This window comes from Martes martes, assembly GCF_963455335.1.
Source record: "Martes martes genome assembly, chromosome: 9".
Taxonomy (NCBI): domain Eukaryota; kingdom Metazoa; phylum Chordata; class Mammalia; order Carnivora; family Mustelidae; genus Martes; species Martes martes.
Window position 1 is genome coordinate 80,546,114 of NC_137896.1, and position 18,665 is coordinate 80,564,778.

Sequence of the window (18,665 nt, forward strand, 5' to 3'; positions counted from 1 at the left end):
AATGGTATCTTCTTCAAAGCATACATTTATAGTTTGGGGCATTACATTTTAGACCTGTAAGATTTTCTTATCCATTTACATGGATATGAGAAAGGGCTCTGAAAATAGACATAGGTTTTTCTCTTTTTTGCTAAAGGTCATCCACTAAGTATGATAGATGAATATGACTATAGCTATGAATGTTAGACTCTATATGTTTTTAGCTGTTAAATGAAAGTGATTGCCTCCTTTTAATAATTAAGTACTAATTATTTTCTTAAAAAATATGAAACACAGTAAAATACTGTAGATTATAGGTCAGTTCACATTACATACCCATATTTGAAGTTTTAAATACACCTTTTTTTAAAAAAATATTTTATTTACTTATTTGACAGACAGAGATCACAAGTAGACAGAGAGGAAGGCAGAGAGAGGAGGAAGCAGGCTCCCTGCGGAGCAGAGAGCCCGATGCGGGGCTCGATCCCAGGACCCTGGGATCATGACCTGAGCCGAAGGCAGAGGCTTTAACCCACTGAGCCACTCAGGCGCCCCAAAATACACCTTTTTTAAATTGCATTTTTGAAAGTCATAACTTTTAGGTCCAGATTATTTTTCATATTATATCAAATATTGATTGAATCCAGGTGGGAAAATCCAAACATATGAGGCTACAGGTTGATTTTTATTTTGCAGTATTTTCTAGAAGGAATTATTTCTTGGACTACTATCCAGTTGTGATACTCTTACTATTTCAGATCCCTTCTGTGTATTTCAGAATCATTGTGTTTCCTCTTTAAACATTAAAAAATGTATTTCTTTTGAAAAATTTAGGAGAACCCATAATGTGTTAAGCTCTTTATAGCAAGTGCATAACATGTTAATGCATATGTGAAATGCTGTTTTATAAATTTTACAGAACACCCAAAAGAGGACTTAAAAATCCAGTTCTAGAAATTATGAAAGGAATGATTATGATATTCTAAAAGTTGAGCAAATAGCTGTTTTAATCTTAGGAAACTTGAAATCCATCACATTTTGGAATTCTTTAACAAAAACAAGTCTCCAGCTATTTTTTTTTTTTTAATTAGCTATCACTTATACTAAATCAAAAGACTAGAACCATTTCTTTTCTTCTGAAAGACAGTTCTATTTTCTGATGGTTTTCCTTTAAAATATACATTATTTGCTCCTGAGTCCCATTGAAATCATTGAGGGGGAAAAAAGATCTCTGCAGCCATTGGCTAACATTTACTTTTAACTGTGAGTTTGGAAAGAGTTTGAGTTGTATAGAGATTAGTTTTATTTTTTTGTCATCTATATATCTTATTTCTCTTTCCTGATTCTATCTTTTTTTTTAATATTGATAGGTTGAAACTTACAACTGAGATGCAGGTAAATGTCAGGTTAGAGAGTAAATAAGGCTTACTACCTTATTTAAAGTTTAGTTCTCAGTTTAGTGCTCACTTTCTTTGGGGACATGACTATCTTTATAGCTGAATATATCATTAGAATTCATTGCTGATTGATTTTTTATTGAGAAAATAATTACCATGGTTAATTAACACAATAAGCAGCTTCCATGCCTCCTCCTCTTAAGTCATAGCATTTATAATAAAGATTTTGTCAGGCTGCAGTTGATTTGTATATGCTTCAGTAAATTATTTTTCAATAAAATATAGGAAAGTGGGAAGCAGGGCAATTATGATAGTCCCCTATTATAGCAGAGTAATATATTGCCTTTAATACGATTTTCCAACTAGAAATTTAAGCTCATAGGGGTGCCTGGGTGGCTCAGTCAGTTAAAGGGCTGCTTTTGGCTCAGGTCGTGATCCCAGGGTCCTGGGATCGAGCCCTGCATCAGGCTCTCTGCTCGGCAGGGAGCCTGCTTCCCCCTCTCTCTCTGCCTGCTGCTCTGCCTACTTGTGCTCTCTTTCTGTCAAATAAATAAACAAAATCTTAAAAAGAGAGAGAGAGAGGCAGGAAGAAATTTAAGCTCACACAGAGATGGGAGAATTCCAAAGGGAAACCAGAGCTTTAAAAGTCCTCACAAGCTTTTTGATGGTATTGCCACCTTTACTTCCTTGTTCTATGGTTGTGCTCCAGCCTTTTACAATGTGTTAGGATATCAGGAGGGGGAGGTACAGTTGCAGAACCTTGCCTTAATGGCAAGAACTCTAAGGTAACTTTATATGTGACATCTTAAGCATAAGGGAGGGTATATGCATTTTTTTTTAAAGATTTTATTTATTTATTTATTTGACGGGGTGGGGAGAGAGACAGAGAGGGAACACAAGCAAGGGGGAGTGGTAGAGGGAGAAGCAGGGGCCGCAGAACAGGGAGCCGCAGAACAGGATGCGGGGCTGGGATCGTGGAGCCTGGATTATGGAATCATGACCTGAACCCAAGGCAGAAGCTTAATGACTGAGCCACCCAGGTGCCCTGGGTATATGCAGTTTTATAAACTGAAAATTATTTAACCACTGACAACTATAAATTTTTAGTGAAATATTTTTTGTAGGAATCAGAAATAATAAGTGAATGTTTACTCTGTGTTTATTACCACATTAGGTACAAGTTTTAGGGAAGGTATTACATGAAAAAATTAGAAAATAAGGCATTTTATAGGGTTAAGGCCCTAAATTGAGAAATGTTACCACTTTTCCTACGTCTGCTTTGGCACGTCAATCAATCTGTCATCTGATTAAAAAGTGAGAAAAATTGTATAAGGGGAACTGGATAATGTGGCCTGATCCTTTGTACCATTATCCGTACTAAGATGCTGGCAAATAAAGAACTAACCTGCCTTTTCTAACTATACCAAGATGCAAGAATCCTTTCTGTTACTCTCAATGAAAACTGATCACAGTTCTTATAGTGCGGATGTTTGCCAGTGTGATGTGCTTTTTCTAATAGATCAAGGTCTTAAGAACCTAAATTAACAAAATTAAAAATTAACAAATTAAAAATTTGTCCCCATAGATTTGTACAGTTAGATGTTTATTACTCATATTGGCCATTTTTACTCAATTTAGTGCTCACTCTTTATACCCATATTGGGATTTTCATTTTTTTTCTAGCTTCAGATTCTTGAATTCTGTTTGAGATGGAGGTTTTAGTTAGTAGCTCCTTGAAAATGGGAATACCTTTTTTCTTTTTTTTTTTTTCCCCATGTTTGCTGCTGTGTACATTCCTGGTTTCTTCTCCAGTAAAATTTACTTGGCCCTATTTTCTCCCTACTATATAATAATTAGCTAATATTATAAAGCTGGTAGTGCCAGCTACTCAGCTGGACTAATTGATTTTGTTACAGTGTCCTAACTTAGGTTGTAAAGTCTCTAAAAGGAATAACAGAAAGCCAGAGCTCTAACTGAGTAGGACATTTCTTGCTGGGGAGAGAGATGCTGGGTAGAATAGTAAGAAAATGATAGCATGCTAGCAGCTTGGGAACTAGCACCCCTACATCTTTTTTTAATTTAAAAAAATATTTTAATTTGTTAAGCAGATTGTATTTTTGTTTGTTGAGCAATCTAATTTCTGAGCTCCCAAAACTAAGAATTGAAAGAGGTCATTTAGAAGACCAGGTTAGGGTACCTGAGGAAATTATGTGATATTACCATCTACTCTTAACCAGTTGTTAGATAGTCCCTGCATTCCCAGCTTTTCACCTCTGTGTCATCCAATAAATGTTAAGACCTTGGGGATAGAAAACTCTTTTCTTGACTACTGTATGAATCAGGGATAGAGCTGGGTATGATGTAAAGAAATCTGAACTTAGAAATCATGGAGGTGGTTCTCCTACTGATTACTAGTATAGGTGCAGGCAAGCTGCTTTAATTGCTTTAGTTTCCTTATCTAGATTAGATCTCCTAAGGATATCTTCAAGTTTAAAGTTCTTTGATGGTCATTTTTTCATTAAGAATTTTACAAAAAGGGGGCACCTTGGTGGCTGAGTCAGTTGATGGTCCACTTGTGGTTTGGCTCAGGTCATGATCTCATGCGTCATGAGATTGAGCCCTAAGATAAGTTCTGAGCTCAGTGGGGAGTTTGAAGAATCTCTCCCCCTGCCCTGTCCCCCACTTGCTCATGTTCTTTCTTTCTCAAGCAAATATTTTTTTAAAAGAATTTTATAAATATTTTATCTTTTCTGCTGTGGCTAATAAAGAAAGTTCGGTTATTACACTCTTCCTATGTTTTTATTCTGTGGGGAGGCTATGAAAATATAATGGTGGTGAGTTTGAAGAGATCAGAGGAATAGCCTCATCTACCATCACAGTACATGAGATGACAGAATTGTCACAAATCTTCACAGACATTTATGACATAGAATTGTCATAAATCTTCAAGATTAAGTATGTAGAATATGTAAAGCAGGGTTTTGATTAAGGATTATCTAAAGTAAGCAAAAATTTACTTTTCAAAATGGAGATTGTTTACTTTGTGGAGTCTTTGTTCTAGGATTGTCAGTAGGCGTACTTCCATAAATAGGCAGAGGAATAGAGGAATCTCTGGAGATATTTTTTAACCAACAGCACTGAGCTCGTTACCTTTGGGTATGGTATGCTAAGTCTGTTGTGGTGAATCTCTGCTTCCCGTTTCTTTACCTGAAGTTTTGTGATTAGAGGGCAATGGAGAGAGAATGGAGGGAGAATTATTGACAATTTATGGGTTGGAGGGGGGAATGCTGCTAAACCTGTATCTTATGCTGATATTTTAACTAACAAGATCATGATATGATTTGAATGGACATAAGTTTCCGTGATCTTGATTCTTTTTCAGTTCCATTTCGTGGGTTCAGATCCAACTTCTGCCACTTACTTGCTGTGCGATCTTGGGCCAGTCTGTGCCTTGGTTTTCTCATCTGTGAAATTTGTTCCCTGGTACACATCTGCACTCATATAACTTCTTTCCTGTTATCGTGGAAGAATTGTCTGTGCTTCTGGCAAAGGCCAGTGTGTCTCCTTTCCTATCATTAAGGACTTTATTCTAGCAATTCTTTCTCTTTTGCATCATTAAATTTTCCCCCTTAATTGGATATTTCCCATTAGCATTAAAATACTATTCTCTTATTTAAAAAATTCTCTGACACTTTTTTACCACTAGTACCAGACTATTTTTCTCTTTCTCTTCCAGCAAAACACCTCAGAGGAATTGATTGTACTTGATATCTTTAATTTCTTTTTTCCTATTCTTTCTTGAACCCATTCCAATCCAATCAGGCATTTGCTCTCATTATTTCACTGAAACAGTTTTTGTGAAGTCAGTAATGGCTTCTGCTTTGTTAAATCCTATGGTTATTTCTCAGGCCTTGCCCTATCTAACTTGTCCTCAAGATTTGGCACAGATGATTGTTACCCTCTCCACGAAGCCTTTTCTTCACTAGACTTTCAGGATACCACACACCTCTGGTTTTCCTTCTGCTACACAAATCCTCTTTTGCTGAGTCCTCCTCATTTCTTGGACCCGTTAATGTTCTCCAAGGTTCATTTCTTGAACATTTATATTCTCTAGCTGTACTCCTTCCCTTGGGACCACGTTCACTCTTAAGCTTTAAGTATTGTGTGCTAATGATTCCCAGATTTATTATTCTAGGCACATATAACCAACTGCCTATTTGAACACCTACACCTGAATATGTAATAAGCATATATTCTTTTAGTTTTGATTTTTTCATTTCGTCAGTTAATTTTCTTATCCAGCTTTGGCTAGAAATGCCACCACAAATAAAGAACTATAGTGGTGACCCCCAAATTTGGGGGGTCTTTAGGGAACCATGATAAACAAGATTTATAAGAAAAAAGAATTTGAAAATTATAAGTGCTAGAAATATTAATTCTATAAAAACTGCTTTCTTCTTTACTTGCCCCCAATATTACAGATTAATAGGAAATGAACTTAAATGCAAAGTATACACTGTTTTTCCTTTCAAAAAGAATGAATTTGCCTTGAAGTGCCTAGATCACAAAATAATTTTAAAAAATATTTCTCCTAATAAAATTTTTATCCAATCACAAATAATATTTTTTGAAAATGTGAGATGCCTTACCTTTACACACTCTTTTATGTGGTGGTTGGGAGAGAGATTTTTGGTTACAGATAGTAATCTATAGCTGTCATGTGATAAAATTGTCGTGGCCCAAGTTTAATGCTTGAGAAGTCTTATTTGACTAATCATTTTTGTTTCAAGGAGACTACAGATCTGATGGATAGTTTAATAGGGTTGATAAATTTTTGTAAATTATTAACATTGCATTTCCTGTACTTATATTGAAGCCATTATTTCTGTTCTGGTAGGCTCATAGCTGGCAACCTGGAATAAAAAATCCATACCGTGGTGTTGTAGTGTGGCCTGTTCCTGAAAACATTGAAATCACTGTGACACTTTTTAAGGTAAGTTTCATTATTATTATATAGTCATAGTTCCAAATGACAGAATATTTCAGTATTCGTTGTTCTATATATTTTAGTCCAACCTGGTTCCTTGAGGTGCATTATATTTATGGATATAGCAGTTTATAACAGTGCAGCGGCATCAGGGTATTTCATGGTCTATGAAGTCAGAATAATTTGGGAGCCCTTTTGAACTTGTTACAATTGAGATCTGTTGAAATACTTCTTTTACTACTTACTACATTCTACCCTCAGGAAATTTTAAAGTGCTTCTTTGTGGAAAGCTGAGGTTTGTGGAATTTTTAGTCCTAAGCCTCATTTTGTTAGTCCTGTTTGACTAAATATAAAATATGTTTTAAAATTAGTATTCAAGGGGCGCCTGGATAGCTTAGTCGGTTAAGTGGCCGGCTCTTGATTTTGGCTTAGGTCATGATCTCAGGGTTGTGGGATCTAGTCCTGCATCAGGTTCTGTGCTCAGCAGGGAGTCTGCTTGAGATTCTCTCTCTCCCTCTCTCTTTGCACCCCCCATTTCTCTCTCAAATCAGTAAATAAATTTTTAAAATCAGAATTTGAGGAGTATTTTATTGATGTTAATGTAAGAAGTTCTAAGTTGATTTTGGTAAATGTTTTATTGATACTAATATTTTACAAATACTGCAGCTTAAAAGCAAAATTCTGGTTGTAAATTCAAAGGGCAGATCCCAAAACATAGCTGTATGTATACCTACCTGCCTGTTACATATACATACATGCTGTTTCCTTGAAGGTCTTCCATATTTCCTGAAACATTATAAAGTAGTCTCCACCAAGTCCTCATTAAGCACTAGAATCTTTACTTTCCTAACTAACCCCCTACCTGCTTCAAAAGAATGGTGGAGAAAAGTCTCATTTTTAGCCTTTTTGAAAGTGATGAAATTAGAAAACAAATGCTTTTTATCTTCCTTGAAGCATTCCAGTTGTATTTAAGTTACTTTTGCAGGACAGAAGGGATGAGACAGTACCTGCTCTTCCTTTTTTTTTTTTCCCCCCAGAAGGTTCAGGGCTATCCTATAGCCCTTCAGCCAGCTATCCTAAAAGCCTGTTAGTAATCCCCGTTATCCATATATCTCCTACTGGAATGAGACAGTAAGCTTGATAGAGAGCAGCAAGACCTTTAACTCTCACAGTAACCCTAAGGTTGTGTAATGATTCCTGTGTACTATTGTTAAGAAAACTGAGACTAAGGAAGAAGGTCTCTTGCTAAGTCTCAGTGATTTAGCCCTCTTTTTTCTTCTACACTGTATGACCTATTCTGTAATAAAAACTACGATGAATATAAATTACAACAGCAGGATCTCTGATACGCTTGAGGAAGACTTTTAAGTAATCCCTTGAGTATTTTGATTTGGTTTGCTGTTTACATTGGGAAAGATGAAATGAATGGACATAGTTTCACAACTTGAAAAAATGACAGAGAGTAAGGGGCTAGAATAGAGCTAATAAATAGTTGACAGCCATGTGTTTGGGAAAAGGATATGCACTATCTGAGTGATTCTGAGTTGAAAGTGGCTGTTGAAATGTAGTACTTGGAGGATTAAGAGATAAGTGTTATTTTCAAGTACTGATGGGAATGTTGAGCATACCCTTATCATGGAACTTTTATGACTTCGAGTGTTAGTCTGTAGAAAAAAGCCCAAATACCCTTTTCTTCCCAGTTTGTTGTAGTAAACACCTCTGTTTAGTTGTGCTATTGAGGCAACCTTGTGATTATTTTAAATATTAAAAAAAATTTTCAGTGGCCATTTTTATCTTCCCAATCTTCCAACTCCCCCAGAATTCTAATAGAAAGGCAGAAAAGGTAAAACAGCTTTTCATTCTTACAGTGTAACTTTTAGATCTTGTTTTTTACAGCATTTAAAATATTCAAGTGGAAAACTTTTTCATGTTTTCGTTTTTCTTTTACTCATATTAAAGTTCTTTTTCTTTTCTAAAGTAAAGTTCGTTTTCTTTTACTCATATTAAAGTTTCACAATTCATTTAATCTTGAAATTTGCAAGTAGGAAAAGATTGCTCTAAACCCTCTTGTCCGAAGTGGGTTTAGAGCACTTGAGGTGTGCTCAAAAACCAAATGCTTTTATGAAAAGTTAGCATTATGTTTCATTTTCCTATGACTTAGCCAGAAATTAATTTTTCTAGCTTGCTTGCCTGTTTTTGAAATTTGAATAGATTGAAAATAGCTATTTCTAGTTTTTAAAAAAAGCCTGTAGGTTTTTAAAAAGAAAAATGATTCTTAAGCCATTTTCAATTTTTCTCTTTACTGCAGTGGTGAGAAAGGAGACTCCAGAGGGTAGAAAGTAGGATACGGAGAAGACTTAATTGATTCAAGCTAGAAGCAATTTTCATTACAAATGTTTTTGTCTGGTCAATAATATAAATAGTTAATTGTGTAGCTATGCCATTTAAAAATGGACTGAAAATGATTACTATTATTGCTCTTTTACAAGTTTTGATTGACTTTGCCCTATCAGTTGTGTTCCTTGGTCCTGCTGAGATTATTCTTGTAAGAGTAATACATCATCTGTGTTTTTAAAAAAATGTTTCACCTGCTTTTAGAATTAATGCATGTCATATCTAAGACACTGTTCAATATTTGTCAAATTATAGGATATAGTTATTAATAAATTCATTCCTCAAATATTCTTTTTTTTTTTTAAGATTTTATTTATTTGTTTGACAGACAGAAATCACAAGTAGGCAGAGAGGCAGGCAGAGAGGGAGGGGGAGGCAGGCTCCCTGCTGAACAGAGAGCCCGATGCAGTGCTCGATCCCAGGACCCTGGGATCTTGACCTGAGCCGAAGGCAGAGGCTTTAACCCACTGAGCCACCCAGGCGCCCCCATTCCTCAAATATTCTTGAGAGGCTGCTGTGTGCCTGATACTTTTCTAAGTCCTGGGGGACAATGTAGTAAAACTGAGCCAACAACATAGCCAAAAGTCAGACAGACCTGGAATTGTAACATTGTTTTACTACTTATTAATTTTTCACTGTGAAATGGTGCATCTTTTAGTTCTCAGGTTTCTGTTCTTTTAAATGGGAATAAAAACACTACCTATTTCATAAGTTGCTGTGATGATGAAAACAACACAATAACTGGGGCAGAGTGTGTTGTCAGTAAGTATTTATTGTATTATTATTAATTATATTAGCTGTTCTGGAGCTATGCTGCATTCCTCAGCAAAATGGGGGAAGGGCAGGCAGGAAGGGTGGTAAGATGTCTCTTTCCTCTCAACATTGTAGTACACTATATTACTTGGTCTCTAAAATAGCACTGTTTGTGCCCTAAGTCACTCATGGAAAAGTTCCTTCAACCTTTATTTATAGTAGTCTCTCTCCATAAACCTAGTTCATGGGCAGGACTAAGCTGAGGAAACAAGTATCAGGTAGAAATCTCTTCCTGTACTTTCTCTTCTAGCTTCTCCTACTTCCCCCTGCCTATCACCACCAAAGAAACTCCTTCTCAGCAGATTTTTATCCCATTTGTGTGAATGTACTCATAGAACTAAATAGCCTTGCTATAGCTCAGAATCAGCCAGTTACCATGCTTTAACGTGAAAAATAAGTAAATAAAGAAGTAACTAAGGAATCTGGAATTTATCCTCCTCTAGGTTGTAGGTGTCATTAAAGAAATCTGAGTTGGTACTAACGTGGTCAGAATTGTGGTTTGGGAGAATAATATGTGTATAAGATTGATTGGAGGGTAGAGAGACGGAGAGAATGTTGTAGTCACTTTTATCTTGAAATAGCTTAGGACCAAAACTCAACTGTGGCAGTAGAAGCAAAAGATTATTAATACACTAAAATGGAATCGATCATGAATAAGATACTTCCGTATGAGAAGCATATGGGACCTGAGTCCTGCTAGAGGAATAGCAGAGCCCATTTTCCATCTATGTGCACTTGCTCAATTTTAGAGTAGAATGTTGAGCCCAACGCCTGCTTTATTTAAATATTCCCTTATTTTCAGTGCCTCTATCCCTCTGCCTTCTCTACTATGTGGAGTTAAATTTGAATAAGTAAATGGACATGTTATGTGACCCCATAACTTTCCTTTTTATGTCTTACATTCTGTTGCCTTTTGCCTTTACTTACTGGAATATCTATGGAAATCTTATATAATCCCACCTAGCCCAGGTGCTTTCTCTCTCATCAGGCTTTTCTGTTTATTCCTAGAAGTGATGTGTTGTTTTCTAATCTGTGGTGAAACCATGTATTTCTTTCATCATATTTATTTAGATTAGTTGTGTTCGTCTTCAAAGGCAAGGACAGCTGTGTTTGAATTCATATAGCACATTTCCAGTTTCTTAAATGATAAGTACCAGATATGTATTTGTAAAATAAATACTTAAATGTGCCTTTTTTTCCTTTTTTTAAATTTGCATTGGTTGGAGTATCCATTACCTTATCTCCCATTTCTGAGGCATCTTTAGGGTTGATGGGAGGGGAAGAAGGATGAAACAGCCATGCCAGTTAGCCATTTTGTGTAGATTATGGAGTCCCTTGGGGTGCTTTGAAATTACAGATGACCTCTGCAGAAGAAAACCTTTTCTCAAGTGGTACTGTTAGTTTAAAAGTATAAAAGTATAAAACAAGATGAGGGCTTCATATGAGCATTTATATTTTATATTTTATAAAAGTGCTTCTTAAATTCACTCACTAAATTATCCGTCTTTCTGATTAGGTTTCTTTTTTTCTTGTCATTGGTGCTATGGTGGAAGAGATATGCATCAACATAAGTAAAATAGAGAATTTTTCAATATAAAATAAGGATTTAGGTGTAGAGAAATTGTGGAAGTTTCATCAGAGTAGGTTATTCTGCTTCTCCTTTTTAAAAGTTGGTAAAAGCTAAAAGCAAGGCTGTTTATGTTCTTGATTGGATTAATGGGTTTAAAGAAATATATCTCAATTTTGTATTTTGCTTTTTTTTTTTTTACAGGATCCTCATGCAGAGGAATTTGAAGATAAAGAGTGGACATTTGTTATAGAAAATGTAAGCTAATGGCAAATTTCATCACCTTTCACATTGTTGACTATATACAGTGTTAAAGTACACTAGCATTTTGGTGGTAGGAGAAATGTTGCCTTATGAAAATTAAATAGTGATTTGTAGCTTTTAGAATTTTTTAAAAAATGAAATGATAGCCAATAGCAGAATTATTTTTAAGAAGTACTTTTGTTAAAACGGTAAAAGTAAAAATACTGAATTATATGTATACTTCGTATTTGGTTTGGAGCTTGAGGTAGACTGTATCTTACCCATCTTTCTATCTGTTCAGCATCTAGCATGGTACTTCTCTCATAGCAAATACTTATTTAAACATCTGTTGAACAAAATCATGAGTGACCTTTGATATCTTTAAAAATAAAGTACATGCTTTAATTCTTTGGGTTGAGGAGTTCTAGACTGGTGCTTTAATATTCATCTTCAGTTGGGTCACCTGGGTGTCTCAGTTGGTTAAGTGTCTGCCTTTGGCTCTGGTTATGATCCCAGGATCCTCAGATCGAGTCCCTTATGGGGCTTTCTGTTCAGCGGGGAGCCTGCTTCTCCCCCCACCTCTGTCCCTTACCCAACTCTGCTCACACTCTCTTGCTTTCTCTGTTCAAATAAGTAAATAAAATCTAAAATCTTAAATAATCATCTTCAATTTCTTTAAATATTGTGGAATCCCAAATGATTAACAGGCATAATATAGGTGTTCAGTAGATATTTTCAAATAGGGATTAGGGAAGATAGGTAATGACAATATAGGGAATTAAGAAAGTGGGTTCTGGAGTCAGATAGACCTGATTTCAAGCCTTAGCTCTGCTCTTATAAACTGTGTGATTGTGGTAAGTTTCTTAACTTCTCAGCCACAAATTTATAGGGTTGTTTTGTGAATTAACTAGGTTCAGTGAATATTAGCTTTACCATTTACCATGTCATCATCGTGATCACCATTAAAGTTCTAAAATAGATTTATAACAGATTTATAACATGCTTGGTTATAGCAGTTTCTTCCTTCCAGAGTCCGTGTACAGCCTTCATTGTATATCTCAGTGATGGAAGGAATACCACACTTTTTCTAGCGGTAGCTCGGCCATTTTTAGTCCAGGGGAGCTAGGAAGCTTGGGAAGATAGGTCCAAACATGATAGGGAGTGTTCTGATGGCTGGATAGCAAACCAATGTAACTGTGTTGAATGTTCACACATGTTAACAATTCTGGCCTTTCTTAGGATAGAGGTGAACATTATTATGCTTGGAGGAGTAGTCATTGAAGTTTAAAAAACAAACTTATACTTCTTGAAATTGATTACAGCTTAAAAAGCTAGCTTTCATTCTCATAAGATCTTGCTTCTCCCCAATGGATGATCTCTCAGTTTTTAATACTCATGACTCAGTGATACATCTGAAGTCTCTTAGTTAACTGATGTGTTAAAGAGTTAGCCAATTAGATTTGGGTTGTAGTTGATGGTAAAAACTGTATTTGTCTAGAAAGTTGTTCTTATTACACAATGAAGATAGAGACATACCAGTTCCAAGTTTCTGAAGAATGGTATTATAAACTAATACACTGAAGGGGGCGTATAAGTCTCTTTTTATAGCAAGAATAAACAGAATGTATTAAATGAATACTGTGAGGTGTGAGAAAGTTTAAAAATAACCTTGGGAGTCTATATAAACCTTTTCCTAGGTTACAGCTCCCCTCAGTGGTAAGTGGTAAAATTGACTCTTGTCTAGAGAAACCGTTCTTTCCCTATAGCAGTAACGTGTTGCAATGCTGTGTTCTACCCTACATTTTAAAAGTGTAATGGGCTTCCCCATTAGTTTCAGTAGACTAAAATCTGGGCTTTGTTTGAGTCTGTTGGTAAATTGCTCTGACATTGAAAAGGCATTTTCTCTGAATGGGGAATATTAATGGATCTTTCTTTTCTTTGCACTTTGTGTTATAACCCCATAGCCAATTAAAAAAAAAAGTTTAATTTTTTTTAATATATATCAATAAAGCAGAGAATTCTCCAAAATAGATTACCATAACAGATTTATTGGGTACTTACTGTATACTGGATACTGTATAGAATGCTTGATATACATTATCTCATTTACTCATTACAATAACACTGTCAGATATTAATAATCTTATTCTTATGAATAAAGAAAATGAGATTTAGAGAGGCTAAGTAACTTGCTCAAGTTATATTGCTGCGAAATTAGGATTTTATCTAGTCTTGTCATTCTCCATGGCCTATGCCCTTAACTTCTATGCAATAACTACCTCTCTTATTGATAAAGGTAGAAAGAAATAATTTGAAATTGTGGAGCCATACAGAAGTTTTAGTCAGGCTTCCCTAGTGATAAACCTATGTGAGGTACATATGTATAATATTAGTAGTAAACGTAGTCTTTAATTTTTGTACATAATCAGTCTAAAATTTATTGACTGCTTCTAGACATTACAAAATGGAATTACAGAATTTATCAGTCCCCAGAATTCTGAATATCTTTTCTCAAAACAACTTTTCTTCCTACGTTGTATAAATTGAGGTAATACTGTCTTCATTTTACTGGTTCTTTTGTTTCTGGTCACAGAAAAGATTTCCTGATTGTTTCTGAGTTTTCTTCTTTGGGTCAGAAAGCTACTTATAACACAGGTTCAAACTTTAGAGGCAATTTTACTACTGTTAGCTTTGTGACTTTGGATAAGTTATTTAATCCTTTATAGCCTCAGTATACTTAGGTATAAGACGATGGTATTAATGTCTACTCTGTAGATTATTGCAAATTAGAAATAATGTATAGGAAGCATATAGTTCAGTAAGGGGTAGCTGTTTTTATAATGTTTTTTCTAGAGGAGATGGAAAAATGTAAAGGAAGCCCTAGATTTCCAAACTAACTATTAGAGGATTTTAGTTTTTTCACTCTTTTACACCACTTATGTCTCTCAGCAGTTCTAGACTTCATTATTATCTCAAGAAATGACAAAGCAATTTATAAATATCTCATTTGGGTTAAACTTAAACATATTTTTATGTTTTGAAAATTTTCAGCTTTTGATTTAGGACATCTTCCCCTTATAAATTGAAGCTAAAATTAAGGACCAGGTTGTTTTCTGAAATTAAACAGGAGCTGGTAATTTGTTAATATCTACCCCTGGACCATACAGTCTATGTTTGTGTTTATCTTTCCACAATATGAATATATTAATATACTTCAAAAACAAATATAAATGAGTGTTAAATTATCCTTTATATTGGATTGTTTTCAATCCATTTCCATATTATTAGCACAGACCATCTAGATCAGATATCACAAAGCAACATGTTTCTTTTTTTTTTTTTTTTAAGATTTTATTTATTCATCTGACAGACAGAGATCACAAGTAGGCTGAGAGGCAGGCAGCAAGAGAGGAAGGGAAGCAGGCTCCCTGCTGAACAGAGAGCCCAATGCCGGGGATCCCAGGACCCTGGGATCATGACCTGAGCCGAAGGTAGAGGCTTTAACCCACTGAGCCACCCAGGCGCCTCTACGTGTTTTTTTTAATCTACCATAACATAATAATGTGTGTCCACCCAGGCAATTGACATTGTGGGTTTTATTTTAATGGGGAGCCATAATAGTTATATTTAGAAAACAATTTTATTTTCTTTCTTGGTGCTTTGTTATCCAATGAAAATCAGAACCAGTATATTTGTAAATTATAAGCATAAGTCATAGTTGTGAAAATTAAAAACTTTTATCCTTTAGATTCTTTTAGTTTTTGAGTGAGTCAGAAATAGGTATTGATGAAAAGCACCAATCCAGGTTGAATTATTAATTCAGTCAATCATTTTGCAAACATTTAATGTGAATTTTCTATATGCCTAGAATTTTGTTAATATTGAAGCTACAAAATCACATAAGACATGCAGAATTTCATTGATTCTTAGATGTATATTTTACCCCACATTTTAACTTACCTGAAATTGGATCATCTTAAATTTTTGGTGTCCCATAATTATAATTGGTAGTGTTTTTTTTCTTTCTTAGTGCTATATAAAATGATAGTGTATCATTTAAAAACCAGTGGAGACTTGTATTTGATGGTGTGAAGTATCCTGTCCTCCTGAAATTTATAAACTGTTATGGGTATTGTATAATTAAAGAAATGCAAGGAAAAAAGATTCTTTTAGGAGATTACAAAGGAGGACAGCATCAGGGAAGGGTTCCTGGAGGAAGTGGCTACAGAGCTTAGTTTAGAAAAAAATGGAGGGGTGCCTGGATGGCTCAGTTCATTGGGTGTACGACTCTTGATTTTGGCTCAGGTCGTGATCTCAGGATTGTGGAATCGAGCCCTGTGTCAGGCTCCATGCTAGGCATGGAGCCTGCTTAAGATTCTCTTTCCTTTCCCTCTGCCCCCTCCCTGCTTAAAAAAAAAAAAAAAGGATTTATGTAAAAAAGAACTCCAGGCAGAGAAAAGAAGGATCAGATAAGGGCAAGAGAGACAGTGGTGAGTTTAGGATAGTATCTGTTCTTGATCAGATAAATTGAGAGGAAGAGAAAAAAAAAACACCAAAAAATGAAACCAACTAAAACAAAACATGAACTACCATTAACACAGGAAATTTAATATTAGGCATATGATTTACTTGAGGTGCTGTGTCCTCCTTAGAGGAGATGAAGAGCATATCTTAATGTGTTTTCTTGGGGCCACCTATCCAGTCCTCCCACTATTTCTACCTGTGACCAATGAGATGGGCAGTTTGGCCATCATAGTGCCTTTTTTATTTCTGTTTATTTGATATTACCTCCAGAAGCCATTTAAATGGATTAGGATATTAATTATGTTAATTCCAAGGCAGTACTATAAATCCTCCTCTGTTTTGTTTCTTTTATTGAATTATATTGAACAAGATTGGTTGTACAACCAAACTCACCTGACAAGAATACCATTACACCAAGAATAGAGATGATATAATCGCTCAAACAATACGAGGTAAACAGTATAAAATCATGGTGTTTCTGACCTCATTAATTTTAAGTTTGAATCCTCCTCTGCAATCAAGTCAATCTCTTGATCTCACAAAGTTGTAGTCTGATAAGTTACCTCTGCTTTTTCTTTCAGAAGAAAAAATACATATAAATGCTTCTTCTTTCCTCTAAATAATTTTCTTCTGTGTCATCTCAGCCAAGGGATCTCACGCCAATGGCTGGGTAAAGACTGGCTATTTTTATAGGAACTGTGGCTTGCAGTTTCTTCCATTTAAACTGGTATAGCTTCTTCAGGAACTCCAGACTGGGATTATTTTTTCAGCACCAAGGAACTCATGAATACTAAAGTTCCAAAGCATGAATAATACATAGAAGAATACTACAACCCACATGCCACAAAAATAAGAAGCCTCTCCTCCCCTATGTAATCTATACAACAATTTATAATTTAAGTATCAATAAGAGATGGCCTAGCTTTTTTTAGGGTAGGACTTTTGCCATAGTATAGTCCTACTTATAGCCTACCTATTAATATTCCACCCCACAGAAATGTGACCCAATTAATTTCCTTGAATCTAATTAGTCCCTGTTGACCTTCCTTTCTGTGTGGAAGTGACACTGAGAGGGTGGGGAGGAGGTTCAAACTTCCACTAGGAACAACTCTGCTTTTTGTTCCTCTGTTAACCCAATAACTAGAGTGGTTTGGTTGGTAATGCCTATACATGTGTTTACTGTATTATATACTATATATACCCAACATTTAAAAATCTCAACTTAAGTTTTTAAAATTATTTCAAATGTACACTAAAGTAGCAGGAATAATATGATGAATCTCTGTGTAACTACTTCTCAGCTTTAGGAATCGTATTTTTCCAAACTTACTTCATCAGTCTTTCCACTTTCCTTTACCAGATTATTTATTTATTTATTTATTATTTTTTTTTTTTTTTAAGATTTTTATTTTATTTATTTGATAGACAGAGATCACAAGTAGGCAGAGAGGCAGGCAGAGAGAGAGGGAGGAAGCAGGCTCTCTGCTGAGCAGAGAGCCCGACGTGGACCTCGATCCCAGGACCCTGGGATCATGACCTGAGCCGAAGGCAGAGGCTTAACCCACTGAGCCACCCAGGCGCCCATTCCTTTACCAGATAATTTAAAGAAAATCTCAGATATTGTATCATTTTTGATGTAAACAATGAAGGCCACTTTTGATTACCGTTAGTTTAGAAGCTCGCTAAAAGATACTGGTGTGTCAGAAAAGTTGATCTACCTACAAATGAAAAAAAATATATTATTTTGGGGGGCGCAAGCTTCCTTTTAGATGATTTTTCTTATCTGGTAGGCCTGTGGTTCAAAGTTATTTTGTCCTTGAGAAGTGGAATTTTTGTACTTATTTCCACATAGAAAATATTTAACTTAATATTAGAAACAACAGAGCTTCCCTTCCATATCCCTCAGAATTAAACTCCTGCATTTGGAATAGGAAACGCGTGGTTGAGACAGGCTTTACCTGGTCTTCTAATTATCCTGTCAACTTGCTGTTGTATGTGATTATGTGAATAGTGCCTGGCTGGCTGTGTAAATTAGATAGGGTATTCTACATACGGCTAGTTTAATGAAGTTTTGTCAGCTAGCTCAGTCTCAGTTTGGTCAAATTTCAGAGAAAGTCTGTATATATACATTTTTTTTCCTGCTTAGTTTTTCATATTTAATGTGTTGTTCTAGTTCAGCAATCTTTCAGATTGTACTTCTGGAAGAAAATTCCATATCCTTTGTTCTCAAATGACCCTTTGGCTTTAAAGAAAATAGTGGAGAAATGTTTGTTTCACGAAAAAGGGAAGTATGCCCAAGAATGATTATATGTGCCTAGAACCCGTCAGAATCCTCAAAATTATAAGATTCTTGTGTAACTCTATTGGTTTAAATACTTAATTTTCCATTTTCATCTTGCTTAATGTCTGTATATTTTTTTTGTCAGTTATCTGTCAATTTTATTAGAGCATATTAATTAGAAGAAAGCAAGTTTTTTCATCTTCAGATTCTCCATCCTAAAATTCTTGACATAGGAAGGGAGCACAGAGGGATTAAAATCTAAAGTCAACTGTACTGTATTTATCTATGTATAATGCAAGAAGCCCTAAGTTAAAATTGTAAATAAACTACTGCATGTTAAATAATTTATTTCATATTGTAGTTTACTTTGTGAATGGTCTTAGCTAACAAACTTAAGGAAGGGTTTTATTTTACAGCAATGAAGCACTGTTTTTATATCATTACAATGTAGATGCTATTGAGTAGTCTTTTTGGTTGATT

General features: G+C 35.2%; 1 protein-coding gene across 4 annotated transcripts in view; it reads left to right on the plus strand.

Moving 5' to 3' along the window:
* The window catches only part of EHBP1 (EH domain binding protein 1), a 339,190-nt gene that overhangs the window by 63,034 nt on the left and 257,491 nt on the right, over positions 1-18,665 (plus strand). For all 4 annotated transcript variants that reach the window (XM_080813773.1, XM_080813775.1, XM_080813772.1 and 1 more), the window contains exons 4-5: positions 6,274-6,369; positions 11,342-11,395. In XM_080813773.1, coding sequence (XP_080669899.1) covers positions 6,274-6,369; positions 11,342-11,395 — 150 coding nt within the window. The remainder of the gene's footprint in view (positions 1-6,273; positions 6,370-11,341; positions 11,396-18,665) is intronic.